General features: G+C 32.8%; 1 protein-coding gene and 1 long non-coding RNA gene across 3 annotated transcripts; one reads left to right on the plus strand and one right to left on the minus strand.

Annotated features, from left to right (window-relative positions):
• Positions 1 to 751: 751 nt before the first annotated feature.
• Positions 752 to 2,353, minus strand: LOC145806716 (uncharacterized). Its single transcript, XR_014350186.1, has 2 exons — positions 2,217 to 2,353; positions 752 to 964 (listed from the first exon to the last, which is right to left on the minus strand). It is a non-coding gene; the product is annotated as an uncharacterized LOC145806716 (long non-coding RNA).
• LOC114300289 (UDP-glycosyltransferase 87A1) lies at positions 2,218 to 15,936 on the plus strand. 2 transcript variants are annotated; one of them, XM_028245160.2, is made up of 3 exons: positions 2,549 to 2,687; positions 10,759 to 11,276; positions 15,018 to 15,936. In XM_028245160.2, exons 2-3 carry the CDS (start codon positions 10,784 to 10,786, stop codon positions 15,899 to 15,901), a joined length of 1,377 nt encoding a protein of 458 aa, XP_028100961.2. In that variant the 5' UTR covers positions 2,549 to 2,687; positions 10,759 to 10,783; the 3' UTR covers positions 15,902 to 15,936. The 2 variants fall into 2 exon arrangements, with proteins under 2 accessions (XP_082760530.1, XP_028100961.2); XM_082904404.1 differs by lacking the exons at positions 10,759 to 11,276; positions 15,018 to 15,936 and adding an exon at positions 5,866 to 6,812 and having other exon boundaries at positions 2,218 to 2,687.
• The last annotated feature ends 283 nt before the right edge of the window (positions 15,937 to 16,219 follow it).

The following is a 16,219-nucleotide window of genomic DNA, read 5'->3' on the forward strand; positions in this document are numbered from 1 at the left end:
AAGTCCACTTCATAGCTCGGCCCAATTTTTACCAAAATTACCCTCTCAACTGTCACAATAAATTTTTTCTGGTGAAATGATAGTATTGTTGATTTTAAAAACAAAATTCTAATCTAATTCTAATCACCAACAAAATGTGAGTAATTAGGTGGAAACAGGGGAAAGGGTCAGATTTATCCTGACGGAAACAATAATAAAATGTTAGGAATTATAAAAAAATATTATAAAAATAATTATGAAAGATTTTTTACTTTTAAATTACATATATAATAAAACACTATACTTCAATTAAAGAAAATAAGAAATTTTCATGACGTATTTCATAATATTTTTTTTATAGTTTCTAATATTATTCAATATATAATGTTACAGCAATAGATATAGTAAGCAAAATCATACTTAAAAAAAAGAAAAGAAAAGAAATACAAAATAACCATAGCAATCCATCAAATGGATGTCAAGGATTGATATTAACCCTCCAATAATTTAAATTTATTCTACAAAATTCTATTCTAATTGCAATCAAAAAAAAAAAAAATGTAAATTTAATTTCAAACTCACTCTTATCAATCAAAATTTTCATGTTGTCACATGAATTCTACTCTTCACAAATTTTAATTTCCACTTAACTCTTGTTCGAGAGTTTTCCAAAAAGAGAAATGCTATCATAAAATTTTTTTATGAAAATGATCATAAAAGATTTATGATTTTTAAATTATCTTGATTAGTGTGTGGTACTTTATTCTAAGTGTAATTTATAGATCACAAATCTTTCATGACCATTTTCATGAAAGACTTTTCATGACACCTACCATTGCTGTTCCAAAAAATCTCCCACCCTGCATGGTGGTTGGTTTCAAGTTGTCCACTACATATACAGACAGATATACACACGCATATGAAAAAGACTCCATTTTCTTTCAGATCCACACAATACAACTCATGGCTCCGGAAGGCGTTGGACCTGTTAAAACACATGTATTATTGATTGATTTGTTGTTACAAGATTGATGTATATATTGATATTTGTATCTGTATATTACAAGTCCTATATATAGAGAGGTTTTGGGAGTAGTAGGTGTAGAGTGGGTGGTGGTAGTAGGTAAAGTGGAGGTGGTAGGTGGAGTGGGTGAGGAGTAGTGGAGGTGTGTAGTGGTAGTGGTAGGTTTTAGTGGTGTAGGAGGTGTACATTAACAGCCCCCCTCAAACTCAAGGAGGTTAGACACTAGCCAACTTGAGTTTGGAGAGAGGAACAAAACAGAAAAAATAAACTGAAAAATAAAACAGGATAGGAGACACGGTATGGTCGTGTCAGACCGTTGTAGCAGACAGTTTACGGGGTCATGTCGGACCGTTGAAGCAGACACTGTGTGGTCGTGTCAGACCGATGTAGAAGACAGTTTACGGGGTCATGTTGGACCGATGTAGCAGGACAGTTTACGGGGTCATGTCGGACCGATGTAGCAGGACAGTTTACGGGGTCATGTTGGACCGGTGTAGAAGACAGTTTACGGGGTCATGTCGGACCGATGTAGCAGGACAGTTTACGGGGTCATGTTGGACCGGTGTAGAAGACAGTTTACGGGGTCATGTCGGACCGATGTAGTAGGACAGTTTACGGGGTCATGTCGGACCGTTGTAGAAGACAGTTTACGGGGTCATGTCGGACCGTTGTAGCAGACACTGTGTGGTCGTGTCAGACCGTTGTTGAAGCTTGTGGTGGTGCACCAAGGGGGCGACTTAGGGAGTGCGCCATGGGGTGACTTGAACATGATACATGATACTGGTGACTTGAACATGATACATGATACTGGTATAACCCCCCCTCAAACTCAAATAGGTGTGAAGATAGAAACCTATTTGAGGTTGAAAAGGGAGTGATAAAGCTGACCGGTGTAAAAGACACTGTATGAGTGTGTATATAGGCTGCCCAAAAAATATACATGGATGTAGATATCGAGCCCTCAAAAGTCGTATTACAAGTTAAAACACATGTATTATTGATTGATTTGTTGTTACAAGATTGATGTATATATTGATATTTGTATCTGTATATTACAAGTCCTATATATAGAGAGGTTTTGGGAGTAGTAGGTGTAGAGTGGGTGGTGGTAGTAGGTAAAGTGGAGGTGGTAGGTGGAGTGGGTGAGGAGTAGTGGAGGTGTGTAGTGGTAGTGGTAGGTTTTAGTGGTGTAGGAGGTGTACATTAACAGGACCAATGGCCACATGCCACGTAGTGGCCATGCCTTATCCCGGAAGGGGGCACATCAACCCCATGATGAACCTCTGCAAATTACTGGCTTCCCGGAGCGGCCACATACTCGTCTCCTTCGTCGTCACCGAGGAGTGGCTCGGCTTCATCGGCTCTGACACCAAGCCGGACAACATCCGATTCCGCACAATCCCAAACGTCTTGCCCTCGGAGCTGGTCCGAGCCGCCGACATGGTCGGCTTCGTCGAAGCTGCCATGACAAAAATGGAAGAGCCGTTTGAGCGTCTCCTCGATCGGCTAGAGACGCCGGCGAGTATCATCGTAGCCGATAGTTTTTTGAACTGGGCGGTTGAAGTCGGGAACAGAAGGAATATTCCGGTGGCGTCGCTTTGGCCCATGCCGGCGTCGGTGTTTTCGATACTTTACCATTTTGACCTCCTCGTCCAGAACGGCCATTTCCCGGTTGAATTATCAGGTACGTCAAAGCATAGCATAACTGTCTGCACTACATCGCTGCATCTTCAAATGTGGTTACTCCTACTCATATTTCAATTTAGAGATTTAATGAAAAGTTTCATTTTGATTTTTTTTTTTTTTTTTTTGGAGAACTAGTTTCATTTGATAGGTAATGTTAAGTTTAATTATCATAAATAACGTCTATATCTATATCTATATATAAGAAAAAGGGGATTTCTAATCCCCAAACTTTGGAGGAGTTTCAATATCTCAATCTTAATTTTTAAAAATTTTTTATTAAAAAATAAATAAATGTCAGTATTTATTGATTTGGTCAAAATTTTTTGATTAGTATTTATTAATTTTTTCCAATCCACATGCCTTTTGAGAGTTTTGGTCAAAATCACCTCATAAAAATAATTATAGATACAACCCGTGCATAGTTACAGCAGCACCCTTTTCAATTTCTCTGATACATTATAGTTAGTGATAAGATTATTAAATTATTTTTATAAAAAATCTAAAACAAATATTTTATATATTAAAAAATATCTAAAATAAATATAAATATCTATAATTATTTCGTATATAACAGGAGTGATAAGCTAAGAACTGGTACTTAAAAAAAACTAACCAAACACTACAAGAAAATACACCTTTGGCGATTTTAGTCGCCAAATGTCAAAATTTCACTTTTCCCGACAAAAAAGTTTAGTCGCCCGTGTTGTCGCCAATAAACGGTCGCGAATGCCTTTGGCGACTAAAACACTGTTAGTCGCCAATATATATGTCTTCAGCGACTAAATATTTCGTCGCCAATAGTCAATTTCTGTATTGGAAATTATACCTTTGCCGACTAAACTTTTAGTCGCCAATAGTTCATTTTTATTTTATTATTAATACCTTTGGCGACCATTCACTTTAGTCGCTGAAAGTATTTTCAGAAAAAAAAAAATTTTCGCCTCCGTTGCTCCCAACAGGTTTCGAACTTGCGCACCCTTTGCACAACACTCCCTCCACTATGCCAGTACATCATCACATGATCATATATGCAATATATATTATTTATATACTATATTAACCGCAATTAATACAAAATAATATTTATAAATATAATTTTTTTAATTCAATATAATTTTTGTCAAAAAATAAATTATTTAATAAAAAAAAATTAGGTGACTTTTGGCGACTAAAACCATTTTTAGTCGCTAATTGTATTATTTTGGGCTACTAATTATTTATTTGTCGCTAAAAAAACAAGTTCTCAATTAAAAATCAGCACTTTTGGCGACTAAACAGAAATTTCGTCGCCAAAACCACTACTTTCGGCGACTAAAATGGATTTTCGTTGGCAAAACCTCCACTTTCAGCGACTAAATTGCTTTTAGTCGGCAAAACTGCTATAATCAGCGACTAAACCTGTTTTTAGTCGCCAAAACCCTACCTTTTCGCTACTAAATTATTTTAGTCGCTAAAAACCGTGACTTTTGGCTACTAAACAAACTTTAGTCGCTGAAAACCGTATATTAGGCGACAAAACTTCCTTTTAGTCGCTAAAAACACGCTGTTCGGCGACTAAACCCTTTTAGTCGCTAAAAACCTGCTTTTCGGTGACTAATTCCATTTTAGTCGCCATTTCATGCACTTTCAGCGACGAATTTTTTTTTTTAGTCGCCGTTTGTGTTTTTTGTTGTAGTGAAATGACTATGATGCATACACGCTCTATAGAATTTCCGCATTTGATATAGTTTTACGGTTAGTTTGAAGAGTAACTTTTTTAATTATTAAAATATGAGATAAAAAAATAAAATATTTAAAAATAATTTTGTGACTTTTTATAAAAAAATTCATGTAAAAGATAAAAAGAATGAAGATGTATGTTATCTTCTTCTTTTTTGGGGTATGATTTGTAGTATATTTTAATGACCAAGTTCATATTTTAAGTCTCTATTTGATTTCCATTTTACAGGGAAAAAAAGTCATTATACAAAATTATTTCTTGTTAAGAAATTAAAAGTTAATAAACTAACTTCAAAGTTGAGTGCGAAGCAAAGGTAAAGTAAAAATTTGATGAGTGATTGGGCTATAAATTTAAGGGTAATGCTACATATCATGAAATAAATATCATGAAAAACTTCATGAAACTAATCCAATGGTGAATGCATAACATACAATAAAACACTACAAACACTATAATCTAATCCAAGGATGGAGAATCTTCATGAAAACTTTTCATGACATTATTTTCATGATACCTAGCATTATTGTAAATTTAAAAGATGTCAAGCCACCGTAAAGTAGATATTCTCTAAATTTGAATAAGTAAAAATGTCTCCTTCAATTTGAATTAAAATTTAATTTATATAAATTTAAGTATAAAAACCATAACAAAACTCAATTCTACTTTTGTTTCTAGCCCAAATTAAACTGCTAATCGGTCAACTGCCTACTCTCTAATATTTGATAGGGTAAATTTCAAACACACCCCCACACACCCCCGAGATTTATTTAAATTACAAATAGTTTCTTGTGATTTTAGAAATTACATTATGTCCTCCTAAGGTTTCTAATTTCATAACAAATAGATCATTTTATTAATAAATCATCAAGTTAATTAACGGTATTTAATAATTTTAAAATTTTATTTCAATTAATAATTCAAATAATTTTATTATTGTATATGTGAACAGTTAAAAATTTTACTTTTTTAATTAATTCTGTTAAATAAAAAATTCAAACAGGGAAGTATTTGTAATTTTTCAAATCACAGAAAACAATTCGTATTTTAAACAAATGTCAAACCAATTTTACTTGATTACAATTCGATTACACCTTTTTACATATTTTTACAACATCATCAACAACAACAACAACAACAACAAAAGAAAAAAAAGAAAAATAAAAAAAATCATATTTCTGATTATTTTATTTTTGTAAGCATTACTATTTCCATTTATATGACATTGATGAAATTGACTTATGTGCTTCCATCCCGGAGCAAAGATCCTCTAGAGTGATTTTTCCCTAAAGTTTCCTAAAGTGCTACAGTGTATGGTTGAGATTTACTGGCAAGTCAAATCAATTTTTTTGATGTGACTTGCCAGTAAATCTCAACCAAACAATATAGCACTCTAAGAAATTTTAGGAAAATTTCACTCTAGAGGATCCTTGGTGTCCATCCCGTGCGTGCATGATAGAGAGAGGAGAAGAGCGAGTGGACTACATCCCTGGACTATCTCCAATCCGATTAGCAGACCTCCCTACCATCTTCCACATGAAGGGTCACCAACTCTTGTATAAAGCTGTTAATCAGATTTTCAATGTCACCAAAGCCCAATATCTCTTGTTCTCCTCTATATTTGAGCTCGAAGCTCAAGTCATCGATGCTTTAAAACCCAAATTTCCATTTCCCATTTATTCTTTCGGCCCCCTCATACCTTACTTCAATCTTGAACATCCTATCCCTCACACCATTGCTAGTCAAACCGATCATGACTATCTCAAATGGTTAGACTCTCAACCTCAGAACTCTGTTTTGTACGTTTCGTTGGGAAGTTTCCTCTCTATTTCAAGTGCCCAAATGGATGAAATTGTAGCTGGGTTGCGGGATAGTGGCGTGCGGTGCTTGTGGGTGACGCGTGACAAAGCGTCCAGGTTAAAGGAGGCTTGTGGCAGTTCAGGGATGGTGGTGCCTTGGTGTGACCAATTGAAGGTGTTATGCCATTCTTCAGTTGGGGGATTTTGGACTCATTGTGGGTGGAATTCGACTATGGAAGGTGTTTTTGCGGGCGTGCCATTCCTTACTTTGCCTCTGCTTATGGATCAAACTCCGATCAGTAAATTTATTGTGGAAGATTGGAAGATTGGGTGGAAGGTGAAGAAAGATGGGGAAATGGATAAGTTGGTGACGAGAGAGGAAATTACTGAACTTGTACAAACGTTTATGAATTCGGAGAATCCTGAGAGGAAAGCGATGATGAAAAGAGCAAGACAAATTAGAGAGATTTGTCGACAAGCAATTGAAAAAGGAGGGTCATCTGAATCAAACCTTGATGCTTTTGTCAATGATATTTCCAAATGAATAGTCCATAAACTTGTAGTACCATGTTAAAAAATCAAAATTTAACAATGCTTCATCCCTTCTTCTCCAGTTACGATTCAAATTTAAATAGATGTTTTCACTTGATTAGATGCACTGTAATAGTAATATTTTTTTGTAGATTTATATTTATATTTTTTATAAAAATAAATATATATATGTTTGAAATCTCAATTTTGTAGATAGGGAAAAATTTAAATTAAGCAAATATGCTATTAGAATATTTGAGGCAAGATTAAATTATTTGAACTCAACTCATGATGAATTAATTAAAATTTATTTAAGATCAGTCAAAATCTAAATAAATCAAATTTAAATACTTTTTTAAACTCAATAAAATTTTAAATTATTTAAACAAATTACTACTCAATTTAATAAAACTCATTTACAGCCGTATGCGTACTGCGAATTTGTATCCCATATATGATTTATGGTTGCTTTGGGGAGCATTGCACTGTATGGCATTGGTAACTTCATATATTGGTTCCATATTGCAGCATGTGATAACTTCATATGTTGGTCCATGCACGTGTCAAATTTTGACGCCATGTTAATCTAATGCAGTTCAAAAAACTAACTCCGTTTGATTTGATTTTAAAATTATGATTTTAGTGTGAAATTATATTTTGAATTTTAAGTTATATTTTAAATTTTGAAAAGAAAAAATTATGAATTTTGAAAAAAGTTTGGAAAAACATTTTGAGATTTGAAAAAAGTTTTGAGATGTATTTTGAAATTCTTTGAAATTATTTATTTTTAAATATTTAAGAAAATTTTATTTTTTTTAATTTTAAATATATAATTTTTATTTCAAATATTTAATTTTTTCAATATTTTAAATATTTTTTTACTTTTTTTAAATATTTATTTTTCTAAAATTTTAAATTTTTTTGGATCACCCATATATATCTAAATCATAATAAATTATTGAGAAAATTAGTCTAAAGTCCCTCTCCTATTTTTAATAATGGAAGAGATTCACAATATTATTTTATGACATCTAAGGTCCCTCAACCCCTGACACTCATATATTACAGAGAAATTTGATCCCCTCAAATCAAACTATCTCTCCCTTTTTTCCCCTCTCTCTCTTTCTCTTTGCTCTTCTCTCTTCGACGAACTCCACCTCCATCGCCGGAGTTCATCGTCATCGTCTTCTCTAACTCTCTCTCCACTGTCAAGCGAAGCTCAAAGCATCCTTATCCATGGATGATTTCACTAACATTGGAATCAAAGCATATCGTGACGAGAAGATAGCCTAATTGTGGGAGTGAACGACGATATCATCACTATCAAAGCTCATGATAGAAGTGATACTATCACTTTCATGTTTGAAAGTCCTAGTAAACTTCTTTTAGTTATTCCGACTCCGACTCCGTCCTCTATTGGTCCTAGAACTAGGTCTCTCTCTCTCTTTTTCACACACACACACACACATATATATATTATGAAGTTAATCTGATTGATAAAGCGCTTCTTAGAACTCCAAAACACATAACTGTGAGATTTGATTTGACAAAACTCTTCTTAGAACTATAAAATATATAACTGTGAGCTTTGGAGCTAACTTGTTTGATAAAATGCTTTTTAGAAAAACAATCACTAGGAAAAACAATCACGATTTTCTCTGGTTTGTTTAAAACACAGAGAAAATTGTGATTGTGATTGTTTTTGGTTTCTAAATAGCCCAATTTTTCTCTGATTTGTTCAAAACACAGAGAAAATTGTGATTATTTTTTGATTTCTTAGTAGCCCAATTTTCTCTGATTTGTTCAAAACACAAAGAAAATTGTAATTATTTTTTGTTTCTAAGTTGACCAATTTTCTTTGGTTTGTTTAAAATAATCACATGTGATTTTTTTGATTTCTAAGTAGTCCAATTTTCTCTGATTTGTTCAAAACATAGAGAAAATTGGGATTTTTTTTTTTGTTTTTAAGTTAGCCCAATTTTCTTTGGTTTGTTCAAAACGTAAAGAAAATTTCTCTAGTTTAGAGAGAATTTCTTTAGAAAGTCCAGAGAAAACTACAAAAATTACAAACCAGAGAAATTCGGGAATTTCTCTGGAGAGTAGGAAGTCCAGACAAATTATTTGAATTGAAATTTCTCTAGATTGATTTGTGAGGGAGCTTAGATATTATGAAAATATTGAATATACTCTATGCTATAAATTCTTAATACCAAGAACCTTAAAAAAAATCTCCTAAATTATTTGGTCAATACTTACAAAAATAACAAAATATTTTTTGGAAAAAATAAACAAAGTATTTTTTCAAAATAATATAAAATAAAAAATAATTTTAAAGAACAAAATAAAAAAATATTTTTTTGATCTTTTTTCAAATAGAATTTAAAAAAAAATTTAATCATAAATTTTGAATCGAGAGTTTGAATTACGTGGTTGGTTATGAATTTTACCCCGTCTTCTTATTATTATTAGGAAAATGCCTCAGACCCTCAGTGGGGCTGACCCCATCACCCTCACTGGTTTTTGATTGGTTCAAAATTTTTTTTTTTTTTCAGTCTTGCTCTCACAGCAAGACATGTGAAGCTGGGGTCACCCCCCACTGGGTCCCCAGCACTCTTGTTGTTATTATTATTATTATTTTGGGGTTAGAATTGCGATTATAAAAGTAAACTAAGGTCAAGTTTGGTAACTCAAAAATAATTTATTTTTTTATCTTTTTTCCATTATATTATTTCTCTACTTTTTTATATATATATATTTTTAAAAAGATAAAAAATACATATATTTAAGTCATCCGAAACAATCTAAAGGCGTCCTAAACCAAACCCCTCAACCGCCCACCCCCCGGCCCGGGGCGGCGGGGCACCCAAACATATGGTCCATGCACGTGTCTCTTACTTTGAAGTCAAAGTTAGACCTGGTCACGCACGTGTCTCTTATTTTGAAGTCAAAGTTAGCCTTCATTTCGCAATTATTTTAAAATTAAATTATCAAAAAAGATAAAATTAATTATAAAAGTTAATAAAATAAAATATTACTTTTTATTTATAATTATTATATATTTTTTTCATAAAAATTAAAAAAATTAAAAACAAAACTAAACAAGATTAAAAAAACCAAATTAAAAAAATCTTAACACAAAAACCAGTCCAAAAAAAAACATCCATTGATTTTCATTTCATTTTGCTTTTGTCAACAGAGTTAGGTAAGCTCACAATAATTAACAAACCTCCGTTGATTTTTCTGCTACGCCTCAATCATCAAAATCAATTGTATATTCCCAAAATCAATCACAAAATTAAGTATCTCTCGTTATTGATTTTTTTAAATATTTTTTTTTATAAATATTTTATTAAAAAATAATATAAAAATTTATTTTTTAGATTTAATAATATGTCAATAAAATAATTAATTGATGATAAAGAATAAATGAGAGAGAAAGAACTGACTTATATATTTTAATAAAGCGTCACATCATTAGATATAGAAACTGTAGTATTTTATTTTATTTTTTAAGTACATCTAAATTATGTCCATCTAAAATATAAAAATAAAAAAAAATTACTTAAAAAAATTCACAAAAAAAAAATGAAAAAAATTAATTTTTAAAATATCAATCAAATTGAGTAACTCTAATCACCAAGAAAATCTCTCACAGCGCACAGAAAATATTACATATTCATACTCTATTGGGAAGACTAAATAAGTGTATTTTTTGAATTTTTTTGTATTATGTGTAGAAAAAGTAGAGAGGAGATGTTGATTGATGTGACCCAAAAAAGATAAAAAGATAAAATAAGTACACTTTTTTCTTTGTAGCCAAACTTGACCTAATTATCATTTACCATACTTTTCAAATCCCTCAATCACCTAATATATAATTATAATACTATATCTTTATTATCAATTATAATACCGTAAAACCACGTAAATCCAATAATCACGCTGCAACAAGATGGTTCCTTTCTAGTTGTCCACTATATATATACAGAGACGTATGTGAATATGACTCCATTTTCTCTCAGATTCATACAATACAACTCAAAAGTCATGGCTCCGGAAAGTGTTGGACCAATGGCCACAAGACACGTGGTGGCTATGCCTTCCGCAGGGAGGGGACACATCAACCCCATGATGAACCTCTGCAAATTACTGGTTTCCCGGAGCCACCACATACTCGTCACCTTCGTCGTCACCGAGGAGTGGCTCGGCTTCATCGGCTCTGATCCCAAGCCGGACAACATCCGATTCCGCACCATCCCAAACGTCTTGCCTTCGGAGCTGGTCCGAGCAGCCAACATGGCCGCCTTCGTCGAAGCTACCATGACGAAAATGGAAGAGCCGTTTGAACGGCTCCTCGATCGGCTAGATACGCCGGCGACTGTCATCGTAGCCGATGCTTTCTTGAATTGGGCGGTTGAAGTCGGGAACAGAAGGAATATTCCGGTGGCTTCGCTTTGGCCGATGCCGGCGTCGGTGTATTCGTTAATGTACCATTTTGACCTCCTCGTCCAGAACGGGCATTTCCCGATTGATTTATCAGGTACGTCACAGCAATGCATAAGAGTATCTCCAACGGTGTAGCAAATGTTTCACCAAATCTGAGTCGAAAATGGGTCATTTTCTTAATTTTGATACTTCGCGCTCCAACGGTTCAACATCGAATCCATTTCATCAAATTTGCGTTGGTCAACCGGTTGGTTGACCGGCCGGTCAACCGGTAACGGCAAAAAATATATATATATATATTTTTTTACCTGTTTGAACCTTTTTTTTTGAATTTTTTGAACTTTTGGTGGTCGACCACCTAGGCAATTTTTTTTTTTTTTTTTTTGAATGGTTTGAACCTTTTTATGAACTGTCTGAACTTTTTCCGGGGCGACCGGTTGGTCAACCGGATGGTCGACCCGTTCCTCTCATCCCAACGGTTAGGAACAGTGCTTTAGTGAAATGCTTCGCCTGCACTCAGTTTGGTACCATTTTTGCTGAATTCTGGATTTGATATCGATTTGGTGAAACCGTTGGAGCTTCAAAAAGTGGCTTTTTCACCAAATTTTAAATTTGATGCCAGGTTTGGTTCACCGTTGGAGATGGTCTAAGAGCATCTCTAACGGTGTATTTTATTTTTTATCAAATCTAAGTTAAAAATAACTCAATTTACCAAATCTGATATCACTCGCTCCAACGGTGAACTTTCATCAAATTTGCGCCGGGACAACTGGTTAGTCGACCGGCCGGTCAACCGGTTAGGCGAAATTTTTTTTTTTTTTTTGATTGTTTTTTTTTGAACTTTTTGAACCTTTTAGTGATCGACCGGTTGGTCAACTGGCTGGTGGACCGGTAAGGCAATTTTTTTTTTTTTTTTTTTTTTTTTACTGTTTGAACCTTTTCTTGGAACTGTTTGAACCTTTTGGTGGTCGACCGGTTGGTCAATTGGCCGGGCAACCGGCTGGTTGACCGGTTGGTCTCCCTCAACGGTCACAAACAGTGTTTTGATGAAATCAGTATTCTGTCCTCAGTTTGATGAATTGTTTGGTGAAATCTCATTTTGATATCGATTTGGTGCAACCGTTGAAATACCAAACAGTAATTTTTTTATCAAATTTTAAATTTAATGTCAATTTTGATAAACCGTTGGAGATGGTCTAACTCGCTGTACTACATCGCTACATCTTCAAATGTGGTTAATGTACGGTTGGGCTAGTCATTTTTCAATTTAGATTTGATTAAAAATTTCACTTGATGTAGATGTAGTGAATTTTAATCACCAAGATAATTTTTTTAGGTCTTCGTTTGATTTCCCTTTTTGTGGGAAAAAAAAATTTAAGTCCTTTTGTGAATTTATTTTTCATCAAAAAATTAATTTTAATCGGTTAACATAAATAAGTGAGAGTCTAATAAGAAAGTATTTACATCATTGGAATAAAAGTAGGGATTTTTATTGATAAATCCTATTTAGAAGTGTACTAATTCAAGAAATTTATGAAGGAATTTTTTAACTCACTTATATTTATACTTTTATTTCATAAAAATCCTTTTTTTTTTATTTATATTATTTTCTTAGGCTCTTATGTCCTTATATTTAATACTAATATTTAATGTGGAGAGAGAAAAGAAAGGACCAAGACATAGAAAATTTCATACACAAATTAAATAACATTGATATTATTATATAATGTGAATATATTTTTAATTGACGACACATTAAAAATAATGTGAACATTTTCTCTCATCTGATGTAAATATATTTTTAATTGACAACGCATTAAAAATAATGTGAACAGTCTCTCATTTGATGTGAACGTTCAAAATATCTTTCCGAAAAATTCTCTCTCATCTAATGTAGTGATGTAAGAGCATCTCCAACCCTGAACCAAAGTTTTCATCAAATCTGAGTAAAAAAATGACTTTTTCCTCAATCTGATACCGAGTGCTCCAAAGGTTGATTTTCATCAATTTTTCATCAAATCTGTGCTGGGATAACCGGTTGGTCGACCGGTTAAGCCAAATTTTTTTTTTTTTTGGTTGAACTTTTTGAACCTTTTAGTGGTCGACCGGCCGGTCCACCGGCTAGTTGACTGGTAAGGCAATTTTTTTTTTTTTTTTTTTCAACTGTTTGACCTTTTTTTTTGGAACTATTTGAACCTTTTGGTGGTCAATCGGCTGGTCGACCGGTTGGTCTCCCCCAACGGTTATGCACAGTGTTTTGATGAAATGCGGAGCCTGTCCTCGTTTTGGTGAAACGTTTGGTGAAATCTCGATTTGATATCAATTTGGTGAAACCGTTGGAGTATGAAAAAACGTTTTTTTCACCAAATTTTAAATTTGATGCCAGATTTGGTTCAAGGTTGGAGATGGTCTAAATGTTCACAATATTTTTATTTTTAATTAACAACACATTCTTAATCACATATAGATATTTTGATTGAGGCACTTTGGAAATCATATATTTTTAATTGACAACGCATTAAAATAATGTGAACAGTCTCTTATCTGATGTGAACGTTCACAATATCTTTCCGAAAAATTCTCTCTCATCTAATGTAGTGATGTAAATGTTCACAACATTTTTATTTTTAATTAACAACACATTCTTAATCACAACATGTAGTGATGTGAACATTCATATTCGTATGTTTTAGTATAAATATTTATATCATGCAATTGATAACACAATGAGAAAAATTCATTTCAAATTAATGTGAATATAATGATGTGAATATTCATTTTAATTACATGATATGAATATTCACATCATATAATTCACAACACAATGACAAAAATTCATTTCAAATTAATATAAATATAATAACATATACTGATATATGGAAACTGCCAAAATATAATAAAAATTAATATTAAATATCAATATTAATAGGGGCATGAGAGATTAGGGTTGTTTTAATCTTCTTATCTCAAATAAGATCTAATGAAATAATAAAAAAAATTATGAATTGGATGGAATAAAACCATTAAAAAGAAAGTTTGTCAAAAAGGCTCCCATAAAAGCATAACGTAATGATTATTCATTAGAATATTTACCATTACGCTTTGTTTATTTAAAAAAAAAAAAAACATTAAAAATAGAATTATTATTCAATATTATAATTGAATGGTCATTCTGAAAAAGAATAAGAAATAAGTATTTCATTCTGCCTCACTTTAATTTTATTCTAGTGAATTAAACTTACAAAACTCAACTTTACTTTGTACTGTTTTGGCAATAGTCTAAAACATTCAAAAACCCAAAAAATATTATAAAAAATCAATTAGTTTTCTTATTTTTTTACACATCGTTTCATATAAAATCAAAATGAAAATCAAAATATCCAATTCTCAAAACAAAAATGTTTCATTCACACACATTTTCTCCTTAAAATGAAAATCAAAATATCCAATTCTCAAAACAAAAATGTTTCATTCACATAAATTTTCTCCTTGATTTTTTTACTGGTAAGAAACTCATTCGGAGAGAATTCGGAGAGAAAAATTGTGTGAATATAACATTATTCATCCCAAAACAATTTTGCAGCCCAAATTGAAATGTTAATGGGTCAACTAGCTACTCTCTAGTATATGATCCAATAAATAACAGGTCAGGTTACATGTTGGACATGAGAAGCAATTTTACTAGATTACATGTTCACTCTCTATAATTAAAAAAATAATAATAAGAAAAAAAAAAATCATATTTCTGGTTAGATTTTTTTCTGTTTGTAAGCATTACTATTTCCATTTACATGACATTGATGAAATTGACTTGAATGCTTCCATCAAATGATAGAGAGAGGAGAAGAACGGGTGGAGTACATTCCTGGACTATCTCCAATCCGATTAGCAGATCTTCCAACCATCTTCCACGTGGAGGATAAACAAGGCTTGCTTAAAGCCTTTCACATGATTTCCAAAATGCCTAAATCACAATATCTATTGTTCTCCTCTATCTACGAGCTCGAATCTCCAGTTGTTGATGCTTTGCAACTCAAATTTCCAATTCCCATCTATTCTGTTGGCCCCCTCATACCTTACTTCAATCTTGAACATCCTACCTCTCACACCATCGCTAGCCAAACCGATCATGACTACCTCAAATGGTTAGACTCTCAACCTCAGAGCTCTGTTTTGTACGTTTCGATGGGAAGTTTCCTCTCTGTTTCAAGTGACCAAATGGATGAAATTGTAGCTGGGTTGCGGGACAGTGGTGTGCGGTGCTTGTGGGTGGCGCGTGACAAAGCGTCCAGGTTAAAGGAGGCTTGTGGTAGTTCAAGGATGGTGGTGCCTTGGTGTGACCAATTGAAGGTGTTATGCCATTCTTCAGTTGGGGGATTTTGGACTCATTGTGGGTGGAATTCGACTATGGAAAGTGTTTTTGCAGGCGTGCCATTCCTTACTTTGCCTCTGCTTGCGGATCAAATTCTGATCAGTAAATTTATTGTAGAAGATTGGAAGATTGGGTGGAAGGTGAAGAAAGATGGGGAGATTGATAAGTTGGTGACGAGAGAGGAAATTGCTGAGCTCGTACAAACGTTTATGAATTTGGAGAATCCTGAGAGGAAAGAGATGATGAAAAGAGTAAGAGAAATTAGAGAGATTTGTCGACGAGCAATTGAAAAAGAAGGGTCATTTGAATCAAACATTGCTGCTTTTGTGAAAGATATTTTCAAATAAATAGACCATAAACTTGTTGAACTATATTAAACAAACAATTTTTTTTTTTTCAAATTTTAGCATTGTTTCATATCTTCTCCAGTCATGACTCAAATTTGAATTGAATTTTTTTACTTGATTACGTGCACTCCAGTAAACACTATTTTTCCTGTAGATTTTTATTTTTTATATAAAAAAATACATTATATTCCTTAAATGTCAATTTAGTAAATAAGTAAAAATTTAAATTAAGCACATATGCTATCAAGACATTTGAGTCAATATCTAATTATTTGAACTCAATTCATAATCTGTTTGTTTATATTTCATTTAAAATTG

This window comes from Camellia sinensis, chromosome 14 (genome assembly GCF_055761805.1).
Source record: "Camellia sinensis isolate YWXY chromosome 14, ASM5576180v1, whole genome shotgun sequence".
Taxonomy (NCBI): domain Eukaryota; kingdom Viridiplantae; phylum Streptophyta; class Magnoliopsida; order Ericales; family Theaceae; genus Camellia; species Camellia sinensis.

Excerpts from the sequence above, each read along its gene's own strand:
- LOC114300289 (XM_028245160.2), top strand. The coding sequence starts at position 10,784 with ATGGCTCCGGAAAGTGTTGGACCAATGGCCACAAGACACGTGGTGGCT. Across the intron at positions 11,277-15,017 it reads TTTCCCGATTGATTTATCAG|AGAGAGGAGAAGAACGGGTG; the intron begins GTACGTCACAGC and ends ATCAAATGATAG.